At 34.0% G+C, this 21071-nt stretch overlaps 1 protein-coding gene across 3 annotated transcripts in view; it reads right to left on the bottom strand.

Annotated features, from left to right (window-relative positions):
- Grb14 (growth factor receptor bound protein 14) overlaps positions 1-21071 on the bottom strand; it is a 112939-nt gene that overhangs the window by 56684 nt on the left and 35184 nt on the right. The window contains exon 1 of one of the 3 annotated variants that reach the window (XM_071619126.1): positions 4793-4939. The exons of the other annotated variants lie outside the window; for them this stretch is intronic. Coding sequence (XP_071475227.1) covers positions 4793-4855 — 63 coding nt within the window. The 5' untranslated portion in view covers positions 4856-4939. Of the gene's footprint in view, positions 1-4792; positions 4940-21071 lie in introns of those variants that run through there. 3 annotated transcript variants of the gene reach the window in all.

The raw sequence follows: 21071 nt of genomic DNA, 5'->3' as shown, positions 1-21071 counted from the left end.
CCAGGAAATCTGCTTTTCCCCCTGACCACACTAGTGTTCCCATACAAGTCATGGAGTGCATTTGTTCAAAAGCATAATTATATCCTATATTGGGCATCATAATGTTAACATCAATGAAACAAGACTTCCAAGGCACATGTAGTAGAGATGGCTAGTTGCCCACAACAGCCTCCCTTTCCTTTTCCATCCTATTAAATCTTGATTCTGCTGAAGAGGGCTATATCCTGGACTCAGACCTGCATTTCCTAACTTCCCTTCATGTCAGAGTTCCCTGGATGACACAATCCCACCTGTAAGTAGAAGCTCCTGGTTATTCCAGTGAATCACTTACATGGAATAAAACTAGCCAGCCTACCCTTGTTCCTTCCCACTGTCTGTGCAAAGACTGTGCACAGGGTGGCTGGAGATATGCATCTCTCTCTCTATAAAAGGTAAAAGGACCTAGACTAGGAAAGAAACAATAAAAGCAAAAAGGAACCTGGTTGCCTAAGGACACTGTAAAAGTGCTACATCAGCTTTGGCCTGATCCTTCTTATAAAGTGAAAGAAAAATAAATCTCTTCCTTGTTTAATCTCTGTCCTTTCACTCTTCTGGTTAAATGAAATTAAATTCTGCCTATAACTGACAGAGTACTTTATTTACAGCTCTGCTCCCTTAAAAATAGCAAAATCTAATTGTTAAAAAAAAGTTTTGAAAAACAAATATTGCAAGGAATACAAAATTAAAAAGATACTGGAAGACTGAAAGCCAAATGTGAAAAGCCAAGAAACATAAAATACACATCAGAGACAGCAAATACAATTCAAATATTATAAAAGTTAATATTAACAATTGGTGTCCAAGGGAGGTAGTTGCTAAATTGACAAATGATGTGTCCATTGACTCTGAATTAAAACACTTCGAAGACAAATATGAAAAGAGTCTTAGAAGGCTTTAGGATGAGATCAGAGCCTGAGATGGGATGTAGATAATAGCAGTTCAATAGCAGCATTAGGAAAAGCAAACAGGAGCCTGGAGTAGCTGTAAGTCACAGAGCACAGCCCTGGGAGTAGAAGTAGAGACACAAATGCTAAGTGTCTTGAAGTGCAAGGTGGAAAACTGTGTCAAGTGGAAGCACCCCATAAAGGTGGGCAGGGTGAGGGGCATCCAGGCCCCCAGAGTATGCACTAAGCGGGTTTGCACTGATTTTGTACCTACTTAAAAGTTTCTGGGATAAACAGTAACACGATGATCTGCAGTCTTTCCTCTTCAAAATGATTTTTGGAAAATTATAGCATTGACTCTGATCATTTGAAGAAGATAGTTCTAAACTATTATCCTTGTATGAATGGGGAATTAGATCTTATAAATGATATTGCATTATACTATATGATTTTCAAAAGAACTTAAATATTAAGAAAATATATATTATGAAAAATTTGGCTTTTTTCTCTTAGATTTTTGAAGATTTCTGTGTGCTTATGACAATCTTGTGTAAATGTAATTTGGATAAAGAATGTAAATACGCTTGTAAATAGTTTTCAAAATAATGCTAATCTAATAGAACCATGGAACATGTCTACCCACGGAATCAAGACATGGACATCTAGCCTTTATTCTACAAAAGAATATAAATGTAATAATGTGTTTAATTTAAACTTTACAGTGCTGGAGTCTTTTGTTGTTAACTCTGGGACCTTAAAATGTTTTCTTGATGGTATGTGCCAATCTGGAGTTCCAGGTACACATTGTCTTTCCTGATCTATTTTGCTTCTCTACCCCTCTTTTTCTCTCAAACACACACACACACACACACACACACACACACACACACACACTTCTACACAATAGCTTTCTACATAAAATGTTTTCTGGAACATATGGGAGTTGGTGGAGGTGCAGAGGAAGATGAAAGGATTTGCCTAAGCTAATTCCAGACTTGAAGTTGGTAATTATACACACCATAAGGCAATTTCATTAAACATATTAATTTCAGGAGGTAACATGTATCTAAGAGAAACACATTGGAAGTCACAAGACCCAGATTCTATTTCTAGCTTTGCCATTGACCTTCTTGGTGACCTTGCTTAAGTCACTCAACACCCAAGAGACGTAGTCTTCTTATTTAAAAAAAAAAAAAGAAGAAGAAGAAGAAGAAAGAAAAAGCTAGAACCTAGCAGTCATCTCAGAAAAATGCTATGGAGTAAAAGATTCATTCAGCGTGTTTTGGTCGGGGATATGATGAAACCTTCTTCACTAAAACTCTGATTCACTAGAATCCAACAAATCAGATCCTAACAGAATTGGATGAAGTAAAAAATCATTTCCAATTTACTTGACAGAGTCTTCCAAAATACTCTATTCCTTAAAGATCAAACTTGCTCTGCCACAAAGAAGAATCATACCATGTTAAGTACCATGTTTAAAATTCACCTTCCCCACTACTTCCAAGAGAATCTTACGGCCATTTTGATCAGACACAAGGGCTGATAAGAAAATTGCTCCCAACTGCTTTTGAGCACTTTCAAAAATATTTTTGGCCTTTCAAATGATTAAGATTGTGATTGGAAAATTACCTTGCAAGAGCCACTCATTCAGGATGAGCGATCTTTTTGCCAAATCTGTGAGAAAAGCACAGAAGACAATACAGAGCCACCCAAATACTCTGAGGAATGCTTGCATTTATTTGTGAGATCTTTTTAAATCATACATACAGAAAATGACAAGTTAATTATAATTGTGAAATAATTTCCTATCATGAAAGAAACAATAATTGTAGTCATGGTGGACCAGCGATTTAGTCAGAAAAATATACAAGATATAAAGATATTCAGGGAAAAAAAAAAAGAATAGTCAGATGGATCATTTGAGGGTTAAAATGTCAAGAGAAAGAAGCAGCCTAAGCACTTTAAGCAAATAAAGATGCATTAAATTATATAAATATTTCATGGTATACTCACCAAAGAGAAACAAATTGGAGTTGGGCTTAGGGAATTTTGACTTATGTAATTATTCTAATGGAAACCTGACAAGAAATTTATTATTAAGAAAACAAAGAGAAATCATAATGATGTGTCCATTAACAGCTCAGATCTAACATCAAGGATAATCACAACTTTCCAAAGTAATCTCATTTTTCTCTTTACAAAAGACCAGAAGCTCTTTTGCAACCAATGTTTACTCATAACAATTTCTCCTAGACTAATTGCTCAAAGTCCCCCAAAATGATGGCATTAAAAAAAAAAAAACCCACACAAGAAATTATTTAAATATTGACTATGACCATGAAAATACAAAATGTATTATTACCCGATTCATAGAATTATAGACACAAATATCACTGAAAAAGATGGTTTACTAAAACTCCTCAGTGATTTTCGCACAAGTAAGAATGTGAAGACTCCCAGAGTTTAAGTGATTTGCCCAAGGTCATGCAGCTAGTAAATGGCGAGTTCACAGGGTATGCTTTCCCTCATACCAACATATCATCAAAAACAAGCCACATGATAGCAATTTCTTGCTTAATCTAAATTTCAAAACTAACTGGATTAAAAAAAACTCAAACATAAAAACACACATTTGATATATGCTAACATACCTTTTTACATTCTCAGGCAGATGGCCTATATTGTCATTACTAATGCACAGCTAAATACAATTCACCATAACCAGTCAACCTCAAAGCAAAATATTTTCAACTAAATTTACTTAATATGAGAGAAAGACATCAAGAAAGACAGAGAACACATGTTGGAAAAATTACCAGATAGCTATTTCAACGTGAAGTCAAATGTCCCTAGGAAGTAAATAGTCAACTGATAAGAAAATAAACTGAAAACCTAAAAACTAAAAGCAATAAAAAAGAGACACTTGAAAAACAAAGCACCTAAATGTTTGATGGCTCGTGTCTCAAAATAAATTAAAACATGACCTTTGACTTAATGGAATGCTCTTAATAGTTAACAGTTAACTGGTGAAAGTCAAGTACAGAAATAAACATAACAGTTTCTAGTGTCACCAAAACCATTCAGAAAGCATATTGCCTAAAATGTGCTTTCCTTTTCTAGTGCTTTCTCTTTCAATGCAGCAGATTTAATTCTTCCAGAGTTTAGTGCAATCCATTTTGCTTGGTGTATTTACAAGAGCAGTTTAATGTGGCTACATTACGCCGTGCGTATTTTGCCTTATAAAATGTAATACTGCAAGTAATAGATGACAGTGATCTTTACAAAAACTAATAAATATTTTCATAGATGGAATCAATTGCATTAATAATTAACGAATTTAATGGAAAGTTTTTCTTAAGCAAACAGAAAGAAACTCAATAGAAATGGGTAGAAACTTGATAATGAACTGGTACCACATGTTTAAACAGGAAAACAAGTATACAATCCATTAAACAATGAAGATGGATGCATTATGGATTATACTGTGACAAAGAAACTGTTCCTTAGTGAACAAACATAAGAAATAATAGTTAGCAGCAGATTTCCTATTAAAGATTAAAAGGCCTGAAGTTACAGTAGAAGACAGAGAAAAGAATAGCTTCAGTACAGTCTCTAAGTTACAATGACCTTAAATTGAGACCTATGCTTTCACATAGAGGTATTTTTACAATAGCGATGCTTTGTCACAGCATTTTTTTGCCCGGTTCAATTCCAATTGTATGTTCTTTAAATGCCAGTACCCCCAATGAATCACAGTCTGTCTTAAGGATACCTAAGTGTCTGACATATTAATAAACACACAGTAACAGAGGGGGGGAAAAAAAGCAGGAAAATTTAAAGAAAAGAAGTGAGAAGAAGTCACGTACCCTTTTCTGCAGAACAATTGGCGTTATTGCAGGCAGAGTGACTCTTCTTGCACTCAAACTCATGCCTGCTCTTCCCAGAACAAGCCCCTCTCACAGATCATGGACAAAACGAAAGAAATCTTTTAACGGTTACTCCTTGAGAATCTCAAGGCTCAGTGCAAAGAAACAACCAGGGAAGTAATAAATGTCACCCTGCTTATGTGATTCCAATCTACCCAAAGCCAATTAAGGATGACTGCGGGACAGGGCAGGGCAGCAACCAATCAAAGCCAGGAAAACTCTGCCTTTGTCCTTGGAAACACATTCTGATACTTTTGTTTATGATATTTAAAGAACCAGATTAACAGGCATCTAGTTCACTTAACGTTTTTTTTTCCAAAACAGTGCAATTCAATGCCATCTTTGTTGACTAGGCAAGTTATGTTTTCACTAAAGCATTTCAACATATGGCAGATAAGAAATTGTTTACATTGGTCTCTTTAAAGTGTATAAATATGTAAATGAGATAAATTTACTTATGCTATTCACAAAATTAATGAATGGATCAACTGGAACATATTACATGAGGCACAATAAATAATCCTGAAGTTAGAACTGGTACAAAGTGTTAATTTAGATGTTATAATAGAAAAATTGTAATATATATTGATACATGTCATGTCTTGGGTAGCTAAAACTTTTATATTATGGACATTTCAGCATCCCGGAGGTCACACCTATTGAATATTACCTATTCAACATTATCTTAACAAACTAAATAATAAAGTTATTAATTTGATAATTTTATTTAAATGGATCATTAAAGTACAATAAATCTTAAGCATGTGTTTTTAAAAAGCACAGATCTGTGTAATTTAACATGTTTCATTCCATTAAAAGCACTTAAAAATAGCCAGAGTTCAAAAAAAATAAAAAGCCCCTGTTCAATGGTATCTTAAACCTTTAATAACCATTTTTTTCTTCTTACACTAAAATTTTTATCCTAGTATGGGGGTTAAAGGAAGTTCACAATTAAAATATTGATCAATACAAGAAAATTTTCAATAAAGTCTAAATAAAATATTGCCATGTTAAAATTAAGCTGATCTTTTACTATTGTAACATTCCTTTTGGACAGACACCTTGACAAGCTTTACTGAACCTACTCAGTGCTTCTCAAGCCTGACCCCACGAAGGGCCCCAGGCTTCAGCAGGACAGGCATTCCCTCCAAGTTCTAGAGAATAGCGTGATTGTTGTAGTAACAAGGGAAAAAGGAAGATTCTGGGCAACCCAGACACAAACTTTCCATTTCGTTACCCAGACTGCACTAGGCAGGGTTCGCTTTACTGCTTTATGCTTCAGTGTGTTTTATATGCATAGTGAGCTCACATTTCTTAGTGGAAAGAGACAGGACAACTCCTGGTACCCTCCTTAGCATTTCAGTTTATTCCTCAGCATGGTGGTTCTGTGGGGTACAGTTAATATGAATAGTCATATAAAGTCTCTTTGGGGGATATTAATATAATCCTTATTCCATTAGGGTTATCATGGCCCTTTAATGATAATTACCCAAAATATAAATAAATAAATAAAAGTCTACTCATACAAGGATGAAGATCACCACTTGGGAAGTAAAAGATATTGGTCTGTAAGCCAATAATAATGAAGCCCACAGTAACTATATAATTACCAGAATACTTATCATAATGTTTGATTTTTTTTCTCTTTTATTTCTTAATTTAGGACTGAATATTACAAAAAGTTTCTCTAGTCTCAAACATCTTATTTGGGTTCCACTATAATCAAAGTCATTTATTTTACTAAATCATCAAGCAATGAACCCATTCTGTGCCACACTATGTTAGATAGTAAGAACATACTGTTGAGTGAGATATAGCTGTTTTTTCATGGTGAAATATTACTTTTAAATTAAAAATTCACACTCTTGCAGGTTGAGATTGATAGTAATCAAATGCCAACCACCAGAGGTGCACAAGGAAGACACAACTACACATTAGAGTAGATCCAGGCAGCCTTCAAGACAGAAATGACATTTTCTTTGAAAAATAGGTTAGGGAGAAAGAATGTGCAGAACTTGATGTGCATACAGAGTGAAGGTCTTGAAGCTGACTTCAAGGTTTGAAGTCTGGATGATTGAGAAGTTAGAAATGCTGTTTTATGTCATACTTTAGGACCTGCTAAATGCTAAAATGAATCCTTCATGTCAAAACAGAACACAGGTCCCATTTCATTACAGTGCAATATACCTGCTCTCTAAGGGCTTTAAAAACATCTGACAGAAAACTAAATTCTGAAGAGTGAGAGCTCTCTTTGCAGCAACGGAAAACTGCTGTTTCTAAATTTTCGGTGAAAACCCTGAAGAACAACATTTGGTATTTTATAACACTATGTTACCAAAAAGGCGACTCTTTGAAAGATGAAATTGACACATACATTTGTGCTTGTGCACACTGCAAGACTAAGGGGATGGCAGCAGGGTTAAAACAGGTGCAGTCTCATTTTTCAGTAATCCTTTTCAGGTGTTCATACTGACTGATTGTTCTTTATCTTGCTTCCAATTTATTTTTGACACTAATTCAAAATTAAACCTCAGCCTATCCTTTTTAGCATTTATTAATTATAAATAACTTTGTCACAAACTAGCCTTGTCACCTGAGCCTTAATTTCCTCAGCTCCAAAATTAGGATAAAAAACTATGGTCAACACTTCAGAATTTCTGTGAAGATCAAGGAAATCAAGTTAGTATAATAGACTAAGCAGGTGCTGAAAAAAAATGCTCGAACTCTTAGTACACAGTTAGATTAAGACTTTTAGATAGATCTTTTGTCTCCAAAAATGAAATTTTGACATAATAAGAGGGTTTTTTTCCTACAACTGAGTCAATTACAAAGTATTGTATACTAGCACTATATTTTGAGTTTTGCTCAATATTTGAGTAGATTGAGAATACATTTTGTCACTCAATGGATATCAATATTTTAATCAATAAAAACAAAATAGCCATTATTGTGATTATTACTAACATGTATGTGAGTATCTAGGATGTGCCAGGTGCTGAGCTGTTTTCCATTTTACCCTCACAGCTATGAGGAAGACACTGGTGATTTATTTAATAAATAATGAAACTAAGACCAAAAGAACAGACAGCTAAGAAATGGTGTCAGAGCCCAGCATGTACTGCAAAAGAACGTGCCTACATCCATGAAGTCCATAAGCCAATAAGCCAGGGTCACAGTCCCATCTCTCCAAACACTCCAATCTACCCCTCCACAATATTCAGTCTCATATTGTCCACATACTTAGAAACAACTCTGGCATGAAAGGCCATATTCATCCAGCCCTATGCATTTGTTCCATTAACATGCTAAACAAATATATATTGAGGGCCTTATTTTGTATTAAGCACTCTGCTATTTGCTATGAGAAATTCAAAGTTACTCAACTTCTAACTCCTATTTACCACAGGATCTGACACATAGTGACAGGTAAACGATTAGCCAAAATAGGTTCCAGGTGGGATCTCAGCAGAAAAGGAACATTCACCAGCCAATCTCTGGTTCCAAGCCCATCTTTCAAGCCTCTTCATCCACTTGAGTTCAACAAGAGCTTCCTAAAGTTCCTCCAAACACACCTATATCCCCATCTATTTGTAATGATGTCCATTATTTCACTAACCCCCACAAATCGTTCATGGCTCAAGTCACACCTCTTTTGAAAGTTTCATTTTTCATGCATCGTTCAAGAGTCTCTCCTTTCCATTGCAATCTGAGAACTAAAAGGTATCTAGAGGGAGGGAAACTCAGGTCCACTAAACATGAAGAGCTAGGTGCTACATATATGCTATTTTATAGTATTTTAATAAGCCTGCAGAGTAGGTATCACGTAACATATTCAAACCATCTCTGGTTATTTCTGTGTTATTGTTTTACTCCTTATCATACATCATATTTGAACTTTTGAATGTGGTATGTCTAACTTCTCTACCCATTAAACTGTCTATTTAGTGGCTTTATATTAAAAAAAAATTATAAGGCAAAGGAATGCTTTTTTGATTACCAAGTCCTACAGATACTTTTTTTAGCCAACCAATCTTCTGCTTTACACAAAACACAACTTTCTCTTTTTATCTATCCCTGTGCAGTGTGTTAGTATATTACCCATTTGAGGCAGCTACCAGATTCATCCTCTCCTTCCAAAACCCAGATCAAAATTCATGCCATCAAGAGTCAGTCTTCCATCTAAATTATATCATTCCTTGTTTTGTACTTTTTTGTACTGTTTTGCAGACTTAAACTTTTCTGTTTCTCATGTTTTTACTTGTACTTACTCATTCGTTGTGCTTTGATAACTTATAAATCTCTTCTTAGTTCCTTGTTTTTTTTTTGGTCCTAGAAGAACATAATCCTTCATGGTGGAACCCAGGCTCTTGTTTCCTTTGCTTCTCCCAGAACACCTAGCAGAGGGCCCTCTGTACACAGTAGGCATTATACTCATGTACAATCAATGTGTAAAGAAACTAGTCACTCCAGTTACACAGTGGAAAAGCCTCCTTTCTCATCTTAACAATTGTTAGCTTTATGATTTATTCTGAACAAAAGTATATGGTCTTCTTTCCAGGAACAATGAATATTCTTTTGCTACCTGACATAGTACATTGAGTGGTCACTAGAATGAACGCTAAATCAAGTACTATCCTGAGAACACCAATTTCAGAGAAAGCCTTAAAATAGATTGTTGTGGCAATTAACATATAGCCTAAATCATTAGACATAAACTCAGAATCCCTAGTTCTATCAGCTCCTATCACTCTACTAAGACACTTTATTTCCCTAAGGATGTGGCATGTACTTGACAAGCTTTATCTTATCCATTGATAGTCCATTCTCCCTTTCACCCCTAATGGTATCTCTTTGATCAGGAATGTCTAGAAGGTCTCAACCATTTAAACAATTTACAGTGAAAATTTCTTCTTTCAGAGAAATTATTGAATAACATTTAAGTCACAGGAATGATACATATCACCAACCTACAGTTCATTCAAGTGTTTTAAAATATGCCTACCAGATCTATACTGGAAGTTGTTCCCCTGCCTTTCAAGGAACTACTAGGCAGGATAGATACTGCCTAGAAGAGGGCAAGTGGATAATTAAAAAATACTTATGACAATGTGCTAAGTTCTAAAACTGACCATAAAGAAAGTGCTAGAACCCTAAAAAGGAAAGAACTTCACTTTATCATGAGATACCAGACAAGTGTCCCAAATGGACAAAGGATTCAGAACTGAAAGTGATTCCAGGTTAGAAACAAAGAAAACAAGCAAACCTATGTACAAAGAGGAGCCTGGGAAAACATGGAGGAAGGGGTAAGATGTGCAGGGTCACTCTCTCATGCTGAAGATCTTGACCTCGCCCTGGAGGGCAGAGATACTTGATTAGGGATGAATTTTATTTCAGTGCAGAAGATATTCATGATTTTTCTAGGAATGCTAAATAGAAACAAGAATGGTCAGCAACACATAGAAGGGTCTGAGAAACGGAAATTACCAGATCAGGAAGGCAAACTTTCAGAAATGTCAGGCAGGAGGAAGCAGCAGGATCAAGTGGTCAAATATATACAAAAGTCATCAGTTTGTTTTCTGAATAGTATGAGCTTCCAAAAAAAATACAAATAATAAACAGAGAAGACAGAAAAATATAAACATTTTGCCTACTCAGTCTTCAAAATTTCTTTACTTTAAGGCTATTCTTTAGAAAAGTTATCAGAAATTTCAGAGAGATTAGATCAAAAGAACAAGCAAAGCAAGTGCCTGTCTTTCCTTATGTTCTCCCCCAAACTTAAAATACCATGAAGAAAAAAGGAAGGAAGAGGAAGAGGAAAAGAAATAATTTTGTTGTTAAAAGAGAAGAACTTTTACTTGGGGGCTGGGATAAAAAAAAAAAAAAAAAAAAAAAAGATACTCTGAGTTTAGACCATTAATTAAAAGAACTTCTAGAAACTAGAAAGTTATTGTGATTAGATTGCTCAAAAATATGTGAATATCAGCCAGAACCTGTACATGTGAGAACTGATGGCAAGGATAGGTCCAGAGAACCTGTATGAGAGGCAGGATGTGAGAGAGACCTGCAGGAGGAGAAGGTGGGCAGAAAGTCAAGACAGGAAGACCCCAGCCCTTTCCTGTCCCTTTAAACCTCACTCTAAAAATCACAGGGTGCCTTATAGGAAGGCAGTAATATGAATGCAGAGGCCAAGGGAACCTGGGGCATCCTAAAAAGATACTGCAAAAGGCTCAAATAGGAGTTCCACATGGCTAAAATAAAAGACAAAAGACAAAATGAAACATCAGCAAACAGAGTGCAAAAGATTCACTGTACACCAGATTCTACAGAGAAATCCCAACTGAGGTGCATAGATGCAAGAAATAAGACAGAAATTGAAGCAAAAAGAAAAAACTGTTTCAAATTTAAGAACCACTAGACATAAACTGAGAAATCTAAAACCAAGTAAAGAAAATCTAAGTGCACATCTCTGGAATCACAAAAGAAAAACAAAACATTGGAAGAAAAAATATATATATAGGATAAAACAAAAGAAAACTTTTGCAATAAAAGACCAACTGAAAGGTCACACAGTTCCCCAGATAAACTGTCAAGAGTAGGACATGTCCTGTTAAAGTTACTAGAACTCTTTGAATAACAAGGCAAAAAAGTTCTAGTAACTTATAGGGCAGAATAGAAATCAATCTCTTTTGCATTTGTCTAAAGCAACATTCAAAAACAGGATTCAGTGGCCACCACTGCCTTCCAGTTATTCTTCTGGATGGAGGAATGTTCATGAAATTGTGGAAGAAGAAAATATAGATGAGGTTTTTAAACCCAACCAAACTCACTAATTGTAAAGACAACAATGTTCAAAAATATATGAACATATAAAATCTTGTTCTCATGGTGTCTTCTTGAGAAATTTACTAAAAGATAAACTACAGTCATCCAAGAGATGGCTGGAATAAATACTAACAAAGAGTGGAAAGACTGGCATAAACACTGAAACTAATTATGGCACTAAATTCCAATCAAATGTGTAATTATGTTGCTATTAAAAATGTAGGTAATTTAAGCCATAACAATATGGAAATGATAAAATTTACTAAAAAATAGAAAAGCTGAAGAAGCAAGAACATGGTCTGTAGTATATATAGCATTAAGACGACTCCTTTAGTAACTAAGACCAAAGATATTTAAATCTGATAAATCACAAAAGAATATTAAATTATTTGTCTTATAATGCTAAAGTCAGCTGGCAGAAAAGGATCAGTGAAGAGAAAAAAATATTAGTTTTATTAAGGATCATCAGTGAGGAAAACTGCATGATCTTTAAAGCAACAAGGAGCTTAAAGGTTTTTCTACAGTTACAACAATTACTACGTTTAGAATGGAAATAGAGACTATTCTAATAAAAAGAGAGCAAACACAGAACTAAGAAAGCAGAACACCTTGTGAAATGTTGTTGAAAAAAATCTATAAATTGGAGAACGTGATATAAAATAAAGTACTAACACCAAATTTATGTTGTTCAGACTGTTAGAATCAGACTCACCCACGGAAAGGAAGCACGCTTTCAGTTGCATCACAGGCAGATTCCACTCCATTCTATAATCACCTGACTGTTGAATCTTGAGAACAGAAGGACAGTCAAAGAAAGACATGAGATAAAGAAGAGAAGAAGAAAGAAGGAAAAAAGAAAGGAAGAAAAGAGGAAGGGAGGAAATGAGGGAGGCTAGCAGATTCTACATCAGGCAATATTGAACTTGGGATAAAAAGAACCAAACAAGCAAAGAAGAAAACAGTACAATGTTGCATGTGATTCACAATTAAATAATGATATGAATATCTAGGTATTATATGATACACATTTGTATCACAAACTCTATAGCAGGTATAAAGAGATTCAAACGGTAATACATTATTCTTAGATTATTATCCAACCCTCTCAAAGCATGGATCACAAAGGGATTAAAAAAAAGTAGATTAAAATATACTGAAAACATAAATAGGTTGACATAATAAAATAGATTTAATTGATATATATTTAACTGTAAGGTAAAATCATAAAATAAACTTTCTCTTTAAGAAATCGGCCTTAAGAAAGGGAAAAAAAATGTGGTCTCATTTCAGTAAATTCTAGTAGTGAAAGGATTATAGGCTACTAAAGTTTCTAAATACAATGCAATTAAAGAAAAGTCGCTAAGAAAATCTGTAGTTAAGAAGCTCCTAGCATCTGAAAATTTTAAGACCCAAATAACTGTCAGGAAAACAGAAATTCTAAAATCTATGCAATAATAAGTATAATGCAAACACTATGTATCATATTTTATATGGCTAAAAAGGTTCTAAGACTACAATTCACAACCTTAAACACATACCTATTAAACAACAAGGAAAATAAATCCATTAACATCCAAAATTAAGAGAATTTCACTAAATTAAACTTGAAGAATACAAAAAATATTGATGTGGGTAGAAACAGAAATTAAGACTTAGGGGAAAAAAAGAAAAATAATAAAACTAATAAGTAAGTCTCAGATTTCTTTTTTGCGTAAAAGAATAAAACAGGAAAATACTGCAACAAATCTGAGGCCTAAAAAAGGAGAAAATGCCAATATGCAAAACAAGAAATAACCAAAGAAAAGATGCTAAAAGAATTATAAGAAACTACTACCCCCAACTTTATGCAAATAAAACCTGATGAAATGGATATCTCCATGACAATATAATTTATACACATCCACTCCAGAAAGCAGAAAATTCAAAGACACCAATTACCATAGAAGAAATACAGAGAAAATTGTCAAAGAGATACTTCCCCCAAAAGTGACACAGTCCAAACAGTTTAAATTACAAAGAAATTTCACATAGCCTTAAGAAACGGATAATTTCAATACCAAATTGTTTCAAAGCAAAGAAAATGTCAAATTATCACCAAGAAAGTTAGATTAGCAACGTCAATAAGAAAAGCATTTCCTTACCAGATGTGCTTAGTATACAAAGAGACTATAGTCATCCAACTAATTGCTTTAAGTGGGGGAGGGGAGGAACAGGAAAAAGAAGGAACTGCAGAATGAAACTGAACAAATCATGTCATGTACATATATGAATATACCACAGTGAATTTCACCTTTATTAAGTCGAATATCTATAAAGTACCTATTTAAAAAATCAATAAATATTCCAACAGAGTAGAGGAGGAAGAACAGGGGGAAGAGGAAGGAAAGAGAATTACTAGGGACATGAAATGGAGCAAATAATACATACATGTATAATATGTCAAAATGAACCCCAATATCATGTATACCACAATGCACTAATACAACCATTTTTTTAAAAATAAAATGTACAAATGTCCATCAATTATATGAAAAAGTATTCATAATTTTTAATCATTAGGGAAATGCAAATCAAAACTACATTGAATTTCCATTTCACCCCAGTCAGAATGGCAATCATCAAGAAAACAGGATGCAGGGTAAAAGGAACTCTTACACACTTTTGGTGGGAATATATATTAGTACTATGGAAATGAGTACAGAGGTTCCTAAAAAAAACTAAAAATTAAACTACTATATGATCCTGCTAAATCACTTGTCAGTATTTTAGCGGCAAAAATTAAAGTTAGATACTTTATCCATGTACAACATGGCACAATTCACAATATCCAAGTTATGTAATCATCCTAGTTGCCACAGATGAATAAAGAAAATGTACTATATTTGCACAAGGAGCAATATTCAGTCATGAAGAAAAACAAAATTATGTAATTTGCAGGAAAATGGATGGAACTATAGATAATCACATTAAGTTAAATAAGCCAGACTCAGAAAAACAAGTATCCTGTTTATATGTGGAAGCTGTGGGGGTGGTGAGAAGGACAGAATGAATGTAGAAGTAAGATCATTAGGGAAGAGGAAGAGGACCAGGGTAGAGAAAGGGTGGTAATGGGGAGTGAAAAACTGATCAAATTATGATGTATTCAAGTATAATGTACCAGAGTGAAACCATCTGTTGTGTACAATCAATATGCACCAAAAAAAGCAATCAGAAATTAGTATATTAAGATCCAGGGGCTGGGGTTGTAGCTCAGTAGTAGAGCACTCACCTAGTATGTATGAGGCACTGGGTTTGATCCTCAGCACCATGCAAATAAATAAATAAATGGAATGAAGGTATTGTGTTAATCTATAACTTAAAAAAAAAATCTTAAAAAAAAATCCAACTTTAGAAACTAAAGAATGTGACCCAGAAAGGCTTGTTTTCGCATATGCCTTTTCTCTGTGTTTAATGAAAATGTACCCATTTATGTAATCATGAAATGAATACACACTCTTCTGCTTCACCTCACATCCTCTCCAAATGAATTCTTGTTGATTTAAGGAAAATAGAAAAGCTTGTCTTTTAAACCAACATGGATGAACATGCAGGAGTTTACATTAAGTGCTGTAAGGCACACACAATGAATCATTGACTGCTACATCTTACTCACATGAAGAATCTGAAAAAGGTCAACTTCAAGATGAACAGAGTAAAATGATGGTTACTAGGGCTGTGCTGGTTAGGGTGCAGGTGTAATGTTGGTCCAAGACAAAAAAAAAAAAAATGTAATTTCATAGGTATAAGAAGGTCAGAGTTCTACTCACAACATGGTGAGAGTAATTAGTATATTGTATTCTTGACAAATGCTAATAGAATGGATTTAAAGTGTTCTAACATATTCTAAGTACAAAATGATAGTATCATGAAAGAATACATGTGTCAATTAGCTATATTTAGTCATTACATCTTGTATATATACTTTAAAACATCATCATACACATGGTAAATATAACTTAATTTGTCAGTAAAATCAATAAATAAAAATATTTTTAATTTTTTTAAAATAAAATAAGGTTTCTGACAGATTTGGGTATGTAGTGGTTGTAAAGGGAAGTGTGTGTGTGTGTGTGTGTGTGTGTGTGTGTGTGTGTGTGTATACATACAAAGCTCAACAGTTGGTACTGAAAATTAATGGAAAAAGGATAAAGCATTCCAAAAAGTCTTACTGTAGCCATTTGAATAAGCTAAAGCTTCAGACTTTTCACCTATTACTATACACTAAAAATAGCCTCCAATATTTTAAAATTATAATGAAATTTCTAAAAATTAACTAATTTATAAACATGTAAGAAGATATAATTCAAAATTCTTTGATAATTTTGTAGTGGAAAAATTCTTAAACACTTTACCTAAGATCTAAAATACATTTAAAAAATCAAAAACTTAACTTATAAATATTTAAATGTATACAGCATTAAAAACCCAAACATAAAATTCAAATGCAAAGCAGATTGAGAAAAGAAAGAATAGTCAGAAAATCCAAGCATTCTTAAAAATGTGCAGAAAATAATTAACCCAAAAGGAAAATAAATGCACAATAAACAAATCTCTCTCTCTCTCTCTCTCTCTCTCTCTCTCTCTCTCTCTCTCTCACACACACACACACACACACACATACACACAATATACCACTGAACACATTCTCTTGAAAAGATAACCTCACTAGTAACAAGAGAAAAGCATGTTAATTATTGGGCATCTTTACTAGTTGGGACAAAAGTTAAATGATGATAATGTTAAATGCTGGTCCAAGTGCCAAGTGACAGTGGTATTCTTCAAAACTGATAAAAAGGATATAACAGACATTATGGAAGGAAATTTAGCAGCAACTATGTGTACCTTAAGAAGCCCTGCCCTTTCATATTATCACTCCTTTTCTGATTTTCTTCTCGACCCACTAACGATCATATTTAGAAAGGTATCTGGAATAAATAATGTTCACCATATCATTGCTTACAAGAGAAAAATTTAGCAATAACGAATATATTGAAAATGGGCACATGTCAATAAAATGTAGAGCATTCCAACTATGAGATATTAGGTGACAATTGAGAGAACTAAGGATAAACTAACAAAAAAGAGTGTCAAATGTATTATTACATAAAATTTTTGAATAGTTATTAAGTATTCCATCATTTGTGTAAAATCAAACAAAACACTGTATGTTTTTACATATACACAAAAGTGTAGATAAGCCCATAGAAAAAGAGCTAGTAGAATCCATACCAAATTTTTAACAATCTTGATCCCTAGGGAGGGAAAATGAGATTGAGAAAAGATATGATTATGATGTGGCTAATTTTAATGTACTATCTTCATTTTTATGTCATTTATTATTTATGGTAAAACTAAACTTTAAAAAGTCTTAAGATCACTCAAGTTAAATGGTGAATACTTAAAAAAAAAAAAAAAAAGCAGAGTTCCATGATTTCAGACTGCTAAATGATCCACAATAACCTCTTAGGAATTCTCACTGTATTCTTTGCTCCTGAACAATTACCTATGGTATTGGCATTTAATATGTTCTATAGTACTCATTTTTTAAAAAATATTCTCTATGTAGGAAAGCAGCACTTATGTAATCAACAAATATAAGAATTGTTTATAAGGTCGTTTCATGTAACTGTGTACTTAGTTACTTTCTAAACTGTGTACTTTGTAAACTCTGTCAAGTGGTCATTTGACATGCCTGAAAACTTCCAGTAATAGAAAGGTTAAGTATGGCCTTGTGTTGAATATCTCTGTACCCTGTAACCACTGGATTCTTGTCCCATGGCAGCTCTTCCATTGGCTAGATGAAGGTGTGCTTTTTCTCCTGTGAATCCCCTAGCTGTGCCTAATTCTTCAAGAAACTGAAGCAAACTCTATTTTATAAAGAGGAAATAGGAAAAACATTTTGTTTGCACTACCAGACATACTGCCATCCTATTTTGTGTGTCTTCCACCTTTCTTCTTACCAGTTAAATTAGAAAGATTTCCCTTCTTCCCTCTAGAACTGTTAGGATTTGGATGTGTGAGATGATGGAGGAATGTTCTGAGGAGAAATGATTAGAATATGAGAGCTGTAATATGATCACCAAATTAATCCATTTGATGGATTAATCATTTGAATGGATTACTGTGTGGTAACTGCCTACAGGCAGGGCGTGGCTGGAGGAAGTAGGCCAATGGAGGTGTGCCTCTGGGGTTTAAATTTTGTCCCTGGTGAGTGAAGCTTTCTCTGCTTTCTGGTTGCCATATTTTGAGCTGCTTTCCTATACCATGCCCTCCTGCCATGATGATCTGCCTCACCTTGGGCCCAGAGTAGTGAAGTTGGATCACCATGGACTAAATCCCTGAAACTTTAAGCCAAAATAAACTTTTCCTCCTCTAAGCTGATCTTGTCAGGTCTTTTGGTCATAGCAAAAATAGCGAAAAAACTGATTAAACACTAGAACAATTGTGTTTGGTCCTTGCATCAGGCTGACTAACACCCCCACCCTTTGTCTTTGCCCTGGAAGCTGTGAATATGTTATCTTCCCTGGGATCTCTGCAGGTATAATTAAGTTAAGAATTTTGATAAGGGAAGATTATCCAAAATTTTTCAAGCAGGCTCAATGTAATTACAAGGATCCATTTCTGGCCTTCAAAACTGTATGATTAAAGAAAAATGTGTTGTTTTCAGCCACTAAATTTACTGTAATTTGTTACAGCAGCAATAGAAACCAATACATCCCCTTTTCTTTCCCAGCTTCTTGGAAACTTCACTTTAGGAAGTCTTCTCTGTACTGGATATTTAACCTTTTCTCAATAAGATTCCTTGCACTGGCATTTAAACATATGCAAGCTTCCCAACTTAAAAACAAAGCAAAACAAAAAACACTAAAATTTCCCTTCAACTAAAATACCTTTCTTTTCTTTTTAAACCAACTGCTAGTATCATATTACTATTGTTATTACTATTATTAGCATTAACTTGGGAAGATTGAATTTGATCCCAGGTCCTATATACTCAAAATGAGGTTTTTATAAGAAATGATCTTTAAGATTTTTTTTTCCATTTACAAAGGGAAAAATAATTAATCTAAACTTGAAAAGACATTCATTTCCTGAAAAAAAGGAGCATATTTGTATATTTAACAGACAGCTGACTGGCAACAAGTCCCTACAATTTAAAACTTCTTTTCAGATGGAGGGCTTAAGTACCACTCTCTTAAATGTCATCATCATCGCAAAAATAAAAAGGAATATGTTGACTGGCTACAAATCAATGTCATCCTGCTGACTGAAGACAAAAAATTATGATTGATCTTCTCTTACATATTAGAAGTCACACATAACGAACCTCCATGCAATGTCTTGCCCTAGTCTTCTCCATACCTATCAAGAAACTTCCAGTGCCTTTATAAAAGCTACACATTTCCTAACCAGGAATTCTGCAACTTAGGTATTGGATCTTTTAGTATCTTCCCTTTCAGCAGTGGGAAAGAAGTAGAATAGATAACACACTGTGAAACATATCTTGACCCTCAGATTTATTACCACTGATTCTCAGTGATGTCAGTTTATTTTCAAATTATTTCCAAAGGAATAACAAGTTTGATGGTATAAGAAATTTCATTAAAATACACAATATTTTCAGTCGAAAGCAGCATTACAGTTGATTGTCTTTTTTTTTTTTTTTCATATAAATGCTTGACAGGAAAAGGACTGAAAGCTGAGCAAATATTTCCCCAAAATCTGGCAGTAATCCTATATCATCAGCAAGCCCTCATAGCTATTCATAAAAATCAATACTTAAAATCTGCTGAGAGGAGGTTTTATGGGTTCCTATCACACACAAAAATAATAACTATGTGACATGAGGTTGTAACAAACATGTCACAATAAATACAAAAACATCATGTTGTACATCTTCAGTGTACACAATTTTTGTTAATTATATCCCATCAAAGCTGAAAACAAGGAATATCAGGAAATGACCATATAGATAATAAAAAACAAACTTTAAAGTCAAGGGTCAACAAAGTAAATTTGATTACCAGTCAGCTCCATTAAAAAAACAAAACAAATTCTAAATTTACACAAAACATTACAATGCAGCAATGGCTGCAATGTGTCCAGTTCCTCATTCATTCAACCATATTCACTGAGTACAGCTTACACAAGAGGTACTACTGGGTCTTGGAAATCACAGAGGAGTATAACACCAGTCCTGCCTAATGTCATTTAAATAGGTTAGGTTAGTTGTTATAAGAAATGCACAAATCATGTGCTTTGGGGCATAAAGAGAAGAAGAATATGGAGTGACAGAGATTGGCAAAGGCTTTATAAAAGAAGAGGCTATGGAGATGGGCCTTAGAAGAATGTTGGGCCTTCTAATATGTAAGAGAAGATCAATCATAATTTTAGAAGAATTTTAGAAGAATTAGAAGAATTTTACTGTTAGAAATGGGAGGTGGGGAAAATTCCAATCTAAAACAACAGTGTAAGATAGATCAGAGAAACAGAATAATATATTTGTATTAGACTGAAGGAGTATGTAGAGAAGGGGATACAAACTAGGAAAGTTTAATTGGAGCTAATCTTTTGAACAACTTGACAAGTAAGCTGAGAAATCTGATATTAATTTTGTAACCAATGGAGAGCCACTTAAGATTTTTAAAAGCAGTGTGACCTGACCAGAACTGTTTTTCTGGAAATATTAACTTGGAAGCCATTCATCAGATGAAGCCACATAGAAATCTTATAGATGCCACTGTTTTCTTTGATAGACTCTACCTTAAAGCAAACTCTAAGAATCACCCTTTTGTGTAATATTCTACCTCCATTTCCATGTATACTTTGTTTGACCCATTTCTAGATGTTGACCTCTGTATTTGACATTTAACACACAGGCTACAGTATCCAAAGAAGCTTTCAAAAATGAGCCAGTGCTACCTTGGAGAAGACCAGAGTCTTGTTCAATAACCTTCATGCTAAAAACAGCGTAGCCATCACTTTAAGAGCCAGAAGTCTATATTTAGATTCAAGTGCTTTGATCAAAATGATAAGCTTACAGAAGCAAGACTTCTGAAGGAGAGAAAATAATTACCATATTGGGTACTGGCCTCCCTGGGGTTATAATTTTCACTTTATAATAATGCAATTGATGATCAAAGATGTTAGAGGTTAACTTGCTTAAAACCACAAGGCTGACATAATGCTTGGCAAAATTTGAACCCAGAAGGGGAAAACAGAAGAGAGAAAATAATGAAACACATAATATTCTCTTAGCTGAATAAAAAATAATGTAGGTTTGAGATTAAATGAGCCTACCAAGTACAAAGCAGGAATAGTTTTTATAAGACAATTTTTAACATATTGTAATAAACTA

The sequence above is a fragment of the Marmota flaviventris genome, chromosome 11, assembly GCF_047511675.1.
Source record: "Marmota flaviventris isolate mMarFla1 chromosome 11, mMarFla1.hap1, whole genome shotgun sequence".
NCBI classification, from domain to species: Eukaryota; Metazoa; Chordata; class Mammalia; order Rodentia; family Sciuridae; genus Marmota; species Marmota flaviventris.
This window is presented reverse-complemented; position numbering and strand designations above follow the sequence as displayed.